The sequence below is a fragment of the Plectropomus leopardus genome, chromosome 6 (assembly GCF_008729295.1).
Source record: "Plectropomus leopardus isolate mb chromosome 6, YSFRI_Pleo_2.0, whole genome shotgun sequence".
NCBI classification, from domain to species: Eukaryota; Metazoa; Chordata; class Actinopteri; order Perciformes; family Serranidae; genus Plectropomus; species Plectropomus leopardus.
In genome coordinates this window covers 35,978,484-35,993,005 of record NC_056468.1, presented here as the reverse complement: position 1 = coordinate 35,993,005, position 14,522 = coordinate 35,978,484, and the positions used below count along the sequence as shown (strand labels likewise).

Here is a 14,522-nt window from a genome sequence, read left to right as displayed (position 1 = left end):
GCATTCCTGTGTGAAATCACACACACCCGCACACACACACACACACACACACACACACACACACACACACACACACACACACACACACACACACTCGGGGTATCTCTCTGGCGTCTGCTCGGTCCCGACAAGGAGAAGATTTACTCTCTGTATTAAGGTCAAGAGATCAAAACACTGTCCGTAAATTTCATGCACACACTCACACACACACACACACTCTCTCTTTCTCTCTCGCTCTCTCTCTCTCTCTCTCTCTCTCTCTCTCTCTCTCACACACACACACACACACACACACACACACACTCAGCTGTTGGTTGAGGTTTTGCAGATCATGTTCAGTAAAAAGTAAAAAGGCAAATTTTCAGCCTGTTTTTCCAGGTTTTTGTGACTGATGGGAATGTAAAATCGCTATTTTAACATGTCTTTGTGTGTGTGTGTGTGCGCGTGTGTGTGTGCGCGCGTGTGCATGCGGACAGTGACAGAGCTGTAAGTGAAGCACTGACAGCAGAGATCAATGACTGAGAGAGAGAGCTGTAATCCACCCTCTTTAAAACACACAAGGGCCGTCACTTTGTGTGTGTTTGTTTATGTGTGTGTGTGTGTGTGTGTGTGTGTGTGTGTGTGTGTGTGTGTGTGTGTTAATCCCCCTTACCTCCAGTCGTCTGGTTCTTGTAAATGTAAAGAGGCAGAGACAGACAGATTAGACGTCCTCCACTTCAGTTTTTACTAAAAAGCTCAAAGTAAATAATCATTCGACTTCCTTTTGCTCCGTGACTTCTTCAGCAGACATCAAGTTAAATAATTCAAAAGGTGTTATTAAAAGTTCCTCTCTGTCAAAAAAAGGTAGAAATGTCACCAAAATATTTTTCTAAATAAATAAAATTCTTGAATTAAAATTATTTACTGTCCAAACATGAAGCATGTTGCATCTTTGGAAACTTTTAGAGCTGCAAAATAATTTAAAACATATTGCATAGGTTTTGAAAAAGTTCATTACAAAATATTTTTTTAGCTCCAATATAAAAATAACACATTTTTGACTTCACTTTTCTTCTGCTTCATAAACAAACTCTCTCGTCTTGTGTCTCTTTCTCTCTTTTGGGTCAAAAGTCAAGCAGGTCCACTCAGCGCTCCTCCTCGTCTGTCGTTTGGACTGGAAGAAGACAATGACCAAATATAAAATAACAAATCCCCCCAAATGAGCAAAAATTAGTAAAAAAAAAATGCAAAAATTACCTGAGAATTATTTTAAAAAAACAAAACACAAATAAGACAGAAAACACCTCATGTCACCTTTTTGCTTCACTTTCCTTCTGCTTCAAAAACAGCAATTTGGCTTTATTTCTGTCAAAAAAAAGGCAATAAGCAATGAAAGAAGAAAATACCCCAAATTACAAAGAAATTTTTATGAAGGACAAATGATTGACAAATGATTTTGAAGGAGGCGTCGAGGCCTCGGCTCCTCCTGCAGCAGCTCGTCTGATGTGTGGTCTCCGTGTGTGAATATAAAGCCTGCGGTGCTGAAAGGGTCGTCCGTCCCGCACAAACTGAGGGTCAAACGAGAATTTATGGAGCTCTAAGAAACCGAAGCTGCAACAAAAAGAAAATAGTCGGGATAGTCGCGCTCAGACGGAGAAGTGACAGCCGGAGCTGTGCGGCGAGGCGGCAGCCTGGCAGCGTTTTCTAACTGCTGAACTAAACAACATGTTGTGTTTGGCCGTTTGTCTCGCAGATGGAATTTTACAGCGATGGATTTGATAAACACAAGCAGCAGAAATGTCTTTGACAGAACAGCATCGAGCTAGAAACCAGCTGCTGCACACACACACACACACACACACACACACACACACACACACACACACTCACAGGTGCTTCTGTTAATGGAGACATAGTTTAAGAGTTACTGCACTCAGAATATCAAAAACAGGGTATAAAAATACATTTTAAAACACTGAATCAAAACCACAGAATCAGCGCAAACATTTCAGACATTCACACATCCTTTTTTAATTTTAAAAATAGAAAGGTAGTGCACATTTGAATTTGGGAAATGGGGAAATTCAAAGTGTTTACATAAGATTTATTAGAGAAAAATATAGTTTATTTATGTTCAATTACATTTAAAAAAAAAAAAAAAAGATCATTTTACCAAAACTGCTCATCGCAGAGGGGCTGCTATCTGTGGTGGCTGTTAAGAAAATGCAAATGAAGAGAGTATATAATGTATAATTTATAATGTGTATTTATATATACATATATATATAAATATATATGTATATATAACCTGCTTGTCATCAGATGCTGATGGCCAATTTTAGAGTTTGGGCCTGCTTGGAAAAGGTCTGTAGCAGTAGGGAAGTGTTTTATGTCTACATCACCATTGTGATGTTATTCCCACTGGTCATGTTTTGACGCTTGAACAAAAGCCCCTGGCCTCGTACCTGGACGTTAACGGGGGCGGCGGTCAAGTTTAGGCATCAAAACTACTTAGCTCAGCGTTAGTTACTCGGAGATTCTTGTCGCTTTTCATACAGCAAACATATTTATGATTTCTATTGATTATGTCTAGTTTTGACTTTTTAGTGTTTGAGAATAATCAAGTAAATTTTATTTATAAAGTCCATCTTCACAAATCACAATTTGCCGCAGAGGGCTTTCCAGCATATGACATCCCTCTGACCTTAGACCCTCACATTGACTAAGGAAAAACTATACCTATAACGGGGAAAAAATAAATAAAGTCATGGCTTAACGTAAAATAATGGAGAGTTTCAACAACTGTTTCCGCCCCACAGAAATCTCACGGCCTTGTTTTTTACGGGCCACCTTTGGGGGCTACCGCCCCTCTGTGGAGCAGAAACCAGTTCAGGGGGTAAAGTGGAGCGGGCCGCCACGGGAGGCTGTTAAACGTACCGTGATTTGTTTAAAGAGACGTCAGTGACAAATGGCTGCGAGTAACAAAAGCTTTAAACAACAGCAGAGTGCAGAAGTTTTATTACAGGCTGCAGCAAGCAAAACACACACACACACTCATACTTATATACTTATGAGGACCCTCAGCGACATGAGCGTTCTCTGTAGTGCCGAAACCCAAACTAATCTTAATCGTATCCTTAACCCTAAAACCAAGACTTTTATTAAACATCCCTTTGAAAATGTGAGGCTCAGATAAAAAGGTCCTCACTCTTGGCTTGGTCCTCACAAAGATAGAAAAACAAGAGAAAGACGCACATCATTTCTGCCTGTAAACAGACAGCACTCAGAGTCGGAGGGGTGAAGTAGAGGACTGCAGACAGAGGAATAAATTAAAGACTTATTGCTTCAGCTGTAAAAATGACTGTAAACAAAGGATGGAAATAGTCCTCATGTGTCTCCAAAGTGAGACCACATTTCCCAGCAGCCCCGTTGCCTCATGTCCCTCCCTGTTTACTTTTGCTGTGTTCATGTGATGTTGGATGATCGAGCGATTAAACAAGAGGTTGATATCTGTTTACAGTTATTTTATATTTTTATATATATACATTTTTTAAAAGATATGATAATTTATTTTTATTTAAAATTTTTTTTTTTTTTTTTAATTTTTATTTATTTTATTTTTTTTATAGGTAATCTTGGTTGCTCTACATTGACAGCAGTTATCATTAATACCATTTTACACTTTACATAGAAGGTTGAAGGAAGGTAGAAGGTAGATTTATTTGTCAGTTAAAACAAAGTTTAAAAAATGATATTACATTAGTCCTTGATGCTGCTACATCTTTGGAGTTGAAGGATGAGAAGATTAATATCACCAAATACTACAACAAATACTCTGGTTGTTTGGACATGTTGCTGCTGATGTCATCATTCAATTCCTGCAGTGCATGTTTTGAATTTGCATCTGAGTCTTGAGTCCTGTCGGGTCTGAACAAGGTCCGCCCATCCAGTGCAACAGCTTGATCTGGGATGTTAGGGGTTAACCATGTCTCTGTGAAGATGTGTGCAGAGAAATCTCTGATTTGTTGCTGAGTGAGCATCAATCACATCTCATCCACTTTACTCTCCTGCAAACTGATAAAGAAGGCTTGGTAGTGGAACAGCTCTCGGTCCAAATCGGGTCAGCCTCGCCCTGATGCCGGCTCTCCTCCCTCTCTTCGTCTTTCAGTTTCGTTTCTCCCCTCTGGTCTGACTGGTCGCTCGGTGTATGCCATTGGTGGAGATTGTTATAAATGGTAGTAAACTCGCCTGGCATGCTTCATAGTTCAAAGTTTACTTGCTGCAGCTAATATTTTGACAAACACAATATTTTGTGAAGTTTTTCACAAGATCAATGAATTTTTATAAGAAAACGGCAGGTACGTTTACATTCACAATAAGCACCACCATTATTCCGAATGACAAAATGCCACATGTAAATTGTCACGATTAGCCCCTTTGCAGAGGACGTCCTGCACTTGATCTGAACAGAATATGCTGTTAACATGACCTGCATCAAATTCAGAGTGTTGTCATATCTCGGCTAATAATGGAATATTAGTGTGCATGTAAACTTAGTCACTTTGTCTTTTCCCGTCCTCTCTGTGTGTTTCTGCAGCCCACAGCACTTTAGTAAATGTACTTCATTACAATCCACCACTGAACTCAAGTTCACTCGACTGTAACTACGAAAAAAATCTGACTTTTACATCTTAACTTGTGGTGCGAAATGAACATAAAAATAAATGAACAAAGAGAAGAATCCCCAGCTTCACAATAAGCAGTTAAAAGGAGTCGATGTCCCTCGGCCTCTCTGTGTGTTCATTATTAATCCATCCCTCCATCCATCCGTGGTGATGCAGTGTGACTGTATTGAAAAGGCGTTGAGTGCGTTTATAAGGTGATGACCTGAGCCAATAGCTGCTGTCCATACAGCCAGCAAACAATCAATGCTGTAAATGACTGCCAGGATCAAAGGAAACGGCCTCATTTATTATTCCCTGCATGTAAGCACTTTAATGTCTGTCTGTCTGTCTGCAGATCCTCCTGCCGCTGTCTGAATCTTTGTCTTATCTGTTTCATAAGATTGTTACACTTCATACACACATACTCTTCATGACTTTAGAGCCCGAGTCTTCAGAAAGGGATCCTCAGAGTTACTTCAGGGGACTACCAAATAATTGTTGATAATTGAAGTTGTTGTTGTTGTTGTGCCTCCGTGGCAGTGATAGCCATGGCTGCAGGCAGTATGTTTTCAGATTTTCCAAAAACATGCTGCTTGCTTTTTTCATGTTCATGCATCTTGTTGCGTCCTCCACTGCCGCTCCGAAAAAGTATTTTTAGACCTCAGAACTTGTTTTTATGTCAGAGACGTTGGCAGGCGGAGCAGTGAGGCTTTTAAAGCAGGTGTAAATCAGGTTTGTATAACGTTTAACGCCCAGCAGGCCTGCAATAATCACAGCTCATGCCCGACTGCGGATAAGAGCCTAATGATGTGTTGCCTCGGCTTGTTTAAAACATTTCAAATCAACAGGAGTTATTTCTTTTTGTTTGAGCTGCGAGTGCAGAGCTCGTAATCATTTTCAGGTCGTAAGAAAGCTTTCAACGGAAACATGATCACACAATAATGTGATGAATCTCTGAAAATATACAGATTTTTGACTCTGTTTTACCATAAATATTCCCGTACCACCTACAGTTTTACAGTTCAACACTTAAACTAATCTGCAGGTACAAATCCTCGGCAACAAAATCTTAATTATCTGAAGGTTCTGTATCTTCAGCTTCATGACAATGAAATTACAGATTCACACTACATACGGTCATTACTTTATCCTAAATGAGCAAAGCGTGTCAGTGTGTATATGTGCTGCTTTCAGGTCTGACCCTGTGTTTTTGTGTGTTTCAGATCTACGATGCAGAGGGGACGTTACAGCACTTTATCGATGGTAATGATCCCAGTAAGTCCAGCTGGATGAGGTATATCCGCTGTGCCAGACACTGTGGGGAGCAGAACATGATGGTGGTGCAGTACAGGTAAGAACACATTTAATTATTTCACATTTGGTGGGTGTCATCTTTGTCATCCAAAAGTGAACTCTGTTGTACCAGGAGTGTGCGAAAGTTCATGTTCTGTACTAATAATACTATGCACCAACACCAAAATACCCAGTGAAGACGCACATTTTAGCAAAGCAGACTCTCAGTGGGGACATTTGTTTACAGTTTGAGGACAGACTGTCCTGGTACACCAGTGCCAACACGTTCAGAGCTCATGTAGCAGCTCTCTTTAAAAACGTGTAATTTATGATTACATCAGGAGTTAATTAATGAGAATAACCTTTTTTTTGCACCAAATTTAGCTTTGAGGCTATTTATAAATAGTATGTGTGGTCATTTTAAGATAAATAACATTTAGGACTCCAGTAACTTTGCAAAATATATTCTAAGCATTAAAGCACCGTCCCACCCCCACGCTAATAAGTCAATGGACTAAAAATACAACACCTGGTCTACACCTGCTTTCTTAAGAATTTTCTTTTTTTTTTAACAACTAAAACACTGAAACCATCAGAATAATTAGAAACATACTGTATTTACATCAAATCTTTGCACACAATGGCCAAAGCACACAACTGAAAACTTCACCTCTAACATCTAACATTACTGTTGCCACTTTCTCCAGCTACAGTTTAAAAAGTGAAACGCGCTCCGGATATAAGTTTTTCATTTAATGCAAACCACTTACAATGACTCTTATTGAGTATCTACTCAGAATTTCTGTCTCAGGAGGTTTTGAACATAGTGATTTCATTATTCATATGAAAAAAACTATTTCATATTATTTTGTTGAAATAAGTTCTGTTAAGACCATTTATTGTCATATTTACTGTTAGGTGCTTTTTCACGTTCAGATACTTCGACATAAAAAATGATTAATCCTTACCAAAAAGGGCTTTGCTAATTTTTGAGTTCATCTAAAGCAGAACACGTTTTGTGTGTTTGGTTTCTAACAGTCAAAACAATTTGGACCAATAATACAGGCTTAGAATTGAATTTGTTTCATTTTAAACATTGAGATGTGTTGCTTTTTTTAATTGCTTACAAGGAGGCAACAGACTACCGTTTAAGATTTTGCAAAGAGGAACATTTCTAAATGGCTAATTAAAGAAAATCACATTACTGCAAAAAGATATTACTACATCATAATAATAACCTTCTGTAATTGTAAGCAAAATAATAACATAAAAAAGTAAAGCAAAAACAACAAAAACCTAAATTTGATCTCTAATCCATGTAAAATAAAAATGTGATTCATACCTTCATGCATTAACTTGTTTCTGTCCTGTAGGCTTACTGTCATTTTTGTATATTTAGTTTGGTGAATGCACTTTATATGTGCTGTAATATCTCTTAAATATGTGGTATATATACCACAGACACTTATATGTCATTTTGAAGGTTTATTTAACTTGCCAAGAGACAAAAAAAGAGATGACCAATAAAAAAAAATGTGACCACACAAACTTTGCAGCTAATAAAACCTTTAATAAGATGTCGTTTAATCAGTTAAGATGTTCAGTGATGTGACATAAAATGAAAATAGTCAGAGTTTATCTCTGCAAAGCCATTTTGAACAGTGGACCCAGATGATAATGCATTATTTCATCTCATGCATTATTTTAATGCACGTTCAATCACAGTCGCTAAAGTTCACTCATGAGTCTGAGGGTAGAAGTTACTAATTCTTTAGTCACAGTTTGTCTTTTTAGTATTTTGCATATACAATCGAGAGGATCTAACAGACACTAATGGTGCCTCAATTTCAAAGACAACAACAATATTTAGTTTTGTAAAACCACTGACAAATTTTGGTTAAAGGGAACAAGCCCAAAATTAAATCTGAACCTCTTAAACTTAGAAATGGTCTGCAAGTATCTACATTGATATTTTTGATTATTTTAAAGGAGTATATTTCAATGCATCATAACGTCTATAAACCATAATTATTGATAAAAGAATGGAAATTGTGTCATAAAAAAATGCAAAAAATGTATGTTTTTCATCACATTTTACATAATAAAAACACCATACATATTAATCCGAAAGATTTCTGAATGTAGTAACATAAACAAAATATCTCCTAGCATGCCTTTAATTGTTTGAGCTTTGTATTTATTTAGTTTTTAAGAGTGCAAAGCTTTGTGATGGATTCATCATTCATTCCTCTGGCGCCCTCATGCTTTTTTACATTGCAGGTAATGTAGGGCAATGACGTTATTACAAAGCGATGACATAAATGGCATTAAGACGGCAGTTTTTACTCACTGTGGATTATTTCACTTCTCATCCTGTAGAACTGGTTTGCTTAGAAAATCTTGGCACGATCAACTGGCACAAAGTCAAACCATCTGAATTCCTCTCTGACAGCAGAGAGTCATTCGTGTCCCGTCCTCTACCAACAGTGAATATTCTTTGAACAATGACCCGAACCAAGTTTTCTTTAGTTTCCCAAAGTTAACCCTTTCAACTTTGCAACAAAAACTCTTCACCAGTGCTGACATTGGTATTTTTGCTTACTGCAATGTCAAGTATTGACGTAGCGTCATGAAACAAAATAGCAAAACTCAGACGTTTTTTTTATCACATTTTACCAAATAAAAACAAAACATTTTGATCCAAAAGAATTTTGAATGTAGAAACATATACTATTATGAGCTTATAACGTGATCAAATGCAACACAAGCTTGATGTATGTTTTCCTATCATTTTTAATGGTTTAACTGGTCATACCAGTTTTTGATGGAGTTTCTGAGAAATTGATACCAAATCAAATGTCCTTGAGAATGGAAAAATAACTGCGTCATGAGGGGAAAGTATGAAAAGCCAGCTGGTAGCCCACCCACTAAAACCATCATAGACCAGGAAGAACTGGGTCAGGACCATCTAAGACCATCCTCCACCAGCTATAATTAACTAAAAGCAGCTACCAGCAGAAACTGGCTTTTAGTTGTTGTTGTTTTTTTTTTTTTTTTTACAGCAGAGAATATCTCAGTTACTATGTTTTTAAATTGAAAAAGTACAAGGTTATTGAAACGACAATCTCCCATCGCCATTACTGGAAATTCCCAGGGGAATTCTGGCATTAATGCAGCGAAATAGTACCTTTGCACCACACATAAGTCAAGGTAACATTAGATAATGATGTGATGGAGGGGAAGACTTATGTCATAGCTCTCTGCAGCAAAACGAATGAATGCTCTGGCCATGATGGTTCTTATTTTCAACCTAAATCCAATCATACAAAAAAAACCCTATATCTTAGGGTTTTTCCATTTGAAAAGGTGCCGCTGATGTGAAGTCCTTCCTGGAAAAACACAAAAGCTCATAAAATGGAGCAGCTCTTGTCCCTGGCCTTTATCACATGTTCTTGTACCCAGTTATTTATTTCTTCCTTGTGTTTTTCTATCAATTCGTTGACTTCTTCGGTCAGATTTACTTCGTTTGGCGAACGAATCATCCCGATCAGGTCATTCAATTCTTGTTCTTGCCTTTTCTTCAGTCTGTCAAAGTCTTTCCGGTACGGTTTGTGTTTGCTTAGTTGTTGAACTATCATGTTGTTGTGTCTTTGTTGCTTCTCCTTCAGATCCTCCAGTTCCTTGTCGTGCTTTTCTGTCATAGCTACAAAGTCTTCATCGTATCTGCTTTTGAATTCATTGAATTCTTCAGCTTTCCTTCTTGCTTCTTCTTCATGTTTACGCTGAATAACTGCCAGGTTTCTCACAAGGGTGTCATGTAGTTTATTCAGTTCTCTCTCCTCTTGCTCTTTTCTGAGTAGATGTTGTCGTTGTTTGTTTTCAAATTTTTTTCTTTCTTGGTCATATTCTTCTTTCAGCTTTTTAAGTTGCATTTGCTCCTCGAATCGTCTCTCTTGATCTTCCACATATCGTTTTTTCCACCATTCCTGTCGTTCCTTTTCCCAAATCTCTTGTCCTTGTCTTATGTCCTTTGTGTCCTGTGTCCATGTTTTGTCAGCAGCTTCCTTTATTGCAGTTCCATGGTGTAGATTTTGTTCCCACTGCAGTGTTTGAATGTCATCCTGCCACCTTGTCTCACTTTCCTCTGCTTTTCTCTCTTCTTCTTTTCGCTTTATCTTTTCCTGCTCCTCCCTAATGGATTCCTTCTTTTGGTTGATATGTTTCGTTTCGAGTTCTCTTTCTTGTTCAGCTTTCGTTGTTTGTTCTTGCAGTTCCCTTTTCTTTGCTTGCAATATTTTTTTGTACTCATTTTCAACATCCATCATCTCTCTCTGTATTTCATCTTCCTTTTCCTTCAGGATCCTCTTCACCTCCTTTTGTATGGCTGCTACACCTCTGAGATGTTCCATCAGAGGTGTAGCAGCCACCACCATTTCTGGTCACCATTGATTCGACTTTTCTCAGTAGCTCTCTGACTTGAGAGCGATTCTTGTCCTTGTTGTTGAAGACCTGGTATCTTCCTCCACAGTCAGCCAACAGGTTTTCAAAAACATCTGCTCTTACATAACTCTCAAAGGACACATCATGGAGTTCATCACCTCGGGTGAAAACCAGAATGATGTAGTCTTCTGACTTCTTGCCCAAAAAACTTCTTGATCAGTGCCACGGTGTCTCTCTCCTCTTGTGTGAAGCGGCCGATCTGCAGCACCAACAAGAACACATGAGGTCCAGGAGACAACATGCTGACACAATTCACAAGCTCTTGTTGGACTTCCTCGTTGGACAGGGTCGTGTCGTACAAACCGGGGGTGTCGACTATGGCGACGGGCCGTCCATCAACCTCTCCTGTTTCTTTCCGGCAAAGCACGGTCACCGACTTTGGACTGACTTTGGACGTGAAGCATTCTCGGCCCAAAATAGTGTTTGCAGTGGCGCTCTTTCCACATCCAGTCTTCCCAATCAGCACCATCCTGAGACACTCTTTGCTCTGAGGTTTAAAACTTTCTATCTTTGGTACAGATTTTTGGATTGCGCCCTCATTCACCTGCGGCTCAGCCATCATTTCCTTTGTGAAGCATCTGGATTGACCAGCTCTCATCTGTTCGACTGTGTGCAACACATGAGAGACCTGCTGCTTGTCCCTAAGATCAAAGACAAAATATCGATCTCCACAGCTCTGACGGAGCTCCTGGATGTGCTTATTCTCCTTCAGGCATCTCACGACAGCTTGGAGAATTAGTATCTGACTTGACGGTGAACAGAATCATGGCGAAGTCAGTCATTCGAGAGCTGAAGGCGTTCTGGATGGTCTCCAACTCTTTCTTGTCCTCATAAGTGATTTGACCAACAGGTAGGACCAGGATGAAGGCGTGGACGCCCTCAGGATCACAGAGGGAGACACACCTGAATGATTCCTCCATCACTGCCTCCTGAGATTTTCCGTGCAGAGCAGGAAGCTCCACCAGGGAAATTCGACGTCCACACACCTCTCCCAGAGTCTTAACACACTTTGATGAGTTGACAAGTGGACCAAAGTTTCTGTCTCCCAGAATGGCATTCACCACTGAAGTCTTCCACGCTCCAAATCTTCCACATAACACTAAGTTCAGAGGAGTTTTCGAGGTCTCAGATGTCGTCATGAGATCAGCTCCTTCGGTGCAGTTAAGATGTCCTCCTTTGTTGTCACTCACTATCTTCTCCATCTCATCAATCAGTTCTTGATAATTGTATTTAGAAAGGTCTTTGTCATCAAGGTTAATGCTGAGCTTTCTTTGTCTGCAGTCTCGGATGACTTGGTTCACTGAAGGATTCTGTATCTCCTCAGTTTGTGTTTGGATGACCATCAAGTATTTAAAGGCATCATCACCAAAGAAACCCAGGATGAACTTAAATTTCTGTGCGTCGTCTTCACAGAAGTCGCTCGGCTTCACTAACAGCAGGAGCACGTTTGGTCCAGGAGGGCAAAGGACAACACACTTTCTCATCTCGTGTCTCACTCTGTCCACAGGCAGACCGAAGACGTCCGAGGTTTTCACCACCGTTAATTTTTTCCCCCTCCATTCTCCATAGGTAACTGTACTCTGCTTAGGGATTTTCTGATCGGGAAAAATGTCTCCCCTTGTGATTAAGTTACTTAATGTCATTGTTTCGTTTTGTCTCTTTCCAAACACCAGAATCCTGAGGTCGGATGCTGTAAATCAAAAAAAAAAGTCAAAGCATGAAAATCAACTCAATGAGTGCATGTATTGTAATGTCTTTCATTGAGGTTTTTCGGTGAGTAATAGTAGGGATGTCACAGATTAACTGTCAGCTGCTGAGAATAATTTTTACCAAAAAATCATGTCGGTCTGAAGGCCGGGAAACACCAAACTAACATCACAGAACTAGCAGCAAACAAAGGCCCCCTGCTCCGTTTTGTTTCATATCTAGTGTCCACAGCCGCTCTCTGGTTGGATGTGGAGGGTGGCTTTTGGCCGTGTGCGCGTACGCCAACAGCACTGACAGAGTGGCACTATTTGACAAGTACAAGGGGTAGAAGGGGCTGGGAACACAGTCTGTTAGGCCTCTGATGGTATTATGCTAAATATACCTCTGCTGTCTCAAAGCTTCAGCTGTTTACCTTTTGACTGAGTCTGTTAACTGTTTGCTTCGCTATGCTAACGTAATGGAGCCTAAGAAAGCTAATGGTAAACAACTTCTCCTTCTGATGATTTGTTCATAGACACGATGCGAGTGTTTTGCGCAGCTAGTTTACATACGAGGTCAATGCAAAGATGCAAATAGATGCAAATTCACACCAGGTGGCATGATGGAGGCGTTTGTTAACATGATGGATGCGGAAAAGCGATTTTTCACATCTTTGTGTCAGTCATGCAGTTTCACATTTTTCAACTTGAGTTGCAATCTATTAGCATTAACATCTAGTTGACATGCTCCTGATGTTACTGATGTCCAGAAATGAAGCAAAACTATGGAGCTAAACTCAACATCAGTGCTGTACAAAGACAGAACAAATAGGGACCTGAAGGGCTAAACTATAAAGTTACATGGTAAGCTCCGAGAATACATCTGTGTCTTGTGTGTAAACGTTTTTTGTTGAGTTGCTTCTTGGCAAAATACTCTGAGTAAAAAGTTGGTATTTTATTAGTAAGTAACAATGGAGGGCGTGTAATAACAGCCTGATAAATTATTGTGTTAGCATCTTGGTTTACTCTGCTTCAGGGGATGGAGACTCTGTGTTTACATTCAGCTTTCTGTTTTATTTTACTGCAAACCAAGTAAGCCGTAAGCTGCCTCTTCTAGCTAACGCAGTGTAGTTACACTAGTACAACCGCAGCTGTTAAGGCTTCTGGCTTTGCCGGTCTGGTCCGGTGTACGAGCTTAAACCTGTTTGTATTATTCGAAGTGGCTTGAACCAGCATTTGTCATATTGTCATGCTCTGGCAATTTTAAACATTACTACCACAGCACTAACTCCAACTTAAATTGCATTAGCTAATAAGCCATATGACACTGATTAATTAACTATTATGTTTAAAATAATGGAGCCACTAATGTCCGTTAGTAATGACCCAACAGGTCGTGTGTCATTTGCTGTTGTGCCGAGGCAGTTGGTGTTGGCAACGTGAAAAAAACATACTTTTTCAGCAGAGGCAAGAGAGTTGGTTTCATTTTTGGGATGATGAGAGGAGACATAAAAAAAGACTAAATCTGTACCAATATGGCAACATTTTGGATTTTAAGCTGACCAAAGCGCTGTCCTTATTGTCCGTAGTGCTGTTGTGAGCTTAACTTTAATTGGACGCTGTGTTTCTATTTATAGCTGATGCTCGCTTTGAAAGCACCACAGTTGAAACGGAACGGCTGATTCATGAACTTGAAATAAGGAATTATTTATATGCAACCTTATTTCACTACAAAAACCTAAACACAGTGTCCACTGGCTGGAGGGACATTGCTGGGATTTGACAGTTTCTCCCGAGGCAAATGCCCATCACTAAAATCAAGCTTGGCTAACTTGCTGTTGGCTATATTGTATGTAATTTCCAGTAAAAATAGCAATATAAAAGGTGTGTTTTCTGATTTAAGAAGTAGTGTTACAAACGTAGGAATAAAGCAAGTCAGCTATTCGCCCATCTCGCCAGTCTTTCGGTCTCTGGTCTGATTGTGAGCACACAACTGATAGCTACGTGGTTTGTTTTAATAAAGTAACAGAAGTGCATAAATAATGAGTCTGTGTGGACAGAGAGCTTTGGTTTTGTGATGCTATGTTATAATTGACAGCTGATTTCTGTTGGGACATGTTGAGTCATCTGGGTTGGTGAACTGGTCTGGTGAGGTGCTTGGCTTAATATCCAAGCAGTTTGAAAACTTTTGCACCAACCCAACCCTACCTAAAAACATGAAAGACCATTCAAAAATATCCTCAGTGAAATATGTTCAGTGAAGACACCTTTGTATGTTCAGTGCCAACATGTTTTATATGGATGACTTAAGATCAGCCAACTGAAACTTAAAGGTTAGGTAACGAGAACACTCCCCATTCTTTCGCCTGCGACTGTCTCTTACACTTTTTCTTTTTGTAGT

General features: G+C 39.5%; 1 protein-coding gene and 1 pseudogene across 1 annotated transcript in view; one reads left to right on the top strand and one right to left on the bottom strand.

Annotated features, from left to right (window-relative positions):
- Positions 1-14,522, top strand: part of prdm6 (PR domain containing 6) — a 109,808-nt gene that overhangs the window by 27,725 nt on the left and 67,561 nt on the right. The window contains exon 5 of the mRNA XM_042488619.1: positions 5,867-5,994. Within this exon, the coding sequence (XP_042344553.1) occupies positions 5,867-5,994 (128 nt within the window). The remainder of the gene's footprint in view (positions 1-5,866; positions 5,995-14,522) is intronic.
- Positions 7,493-14,522, bottom strand: part of LOC121944378 — a 7,843-nt pseudogene continuing 813 nt past the window's right edge.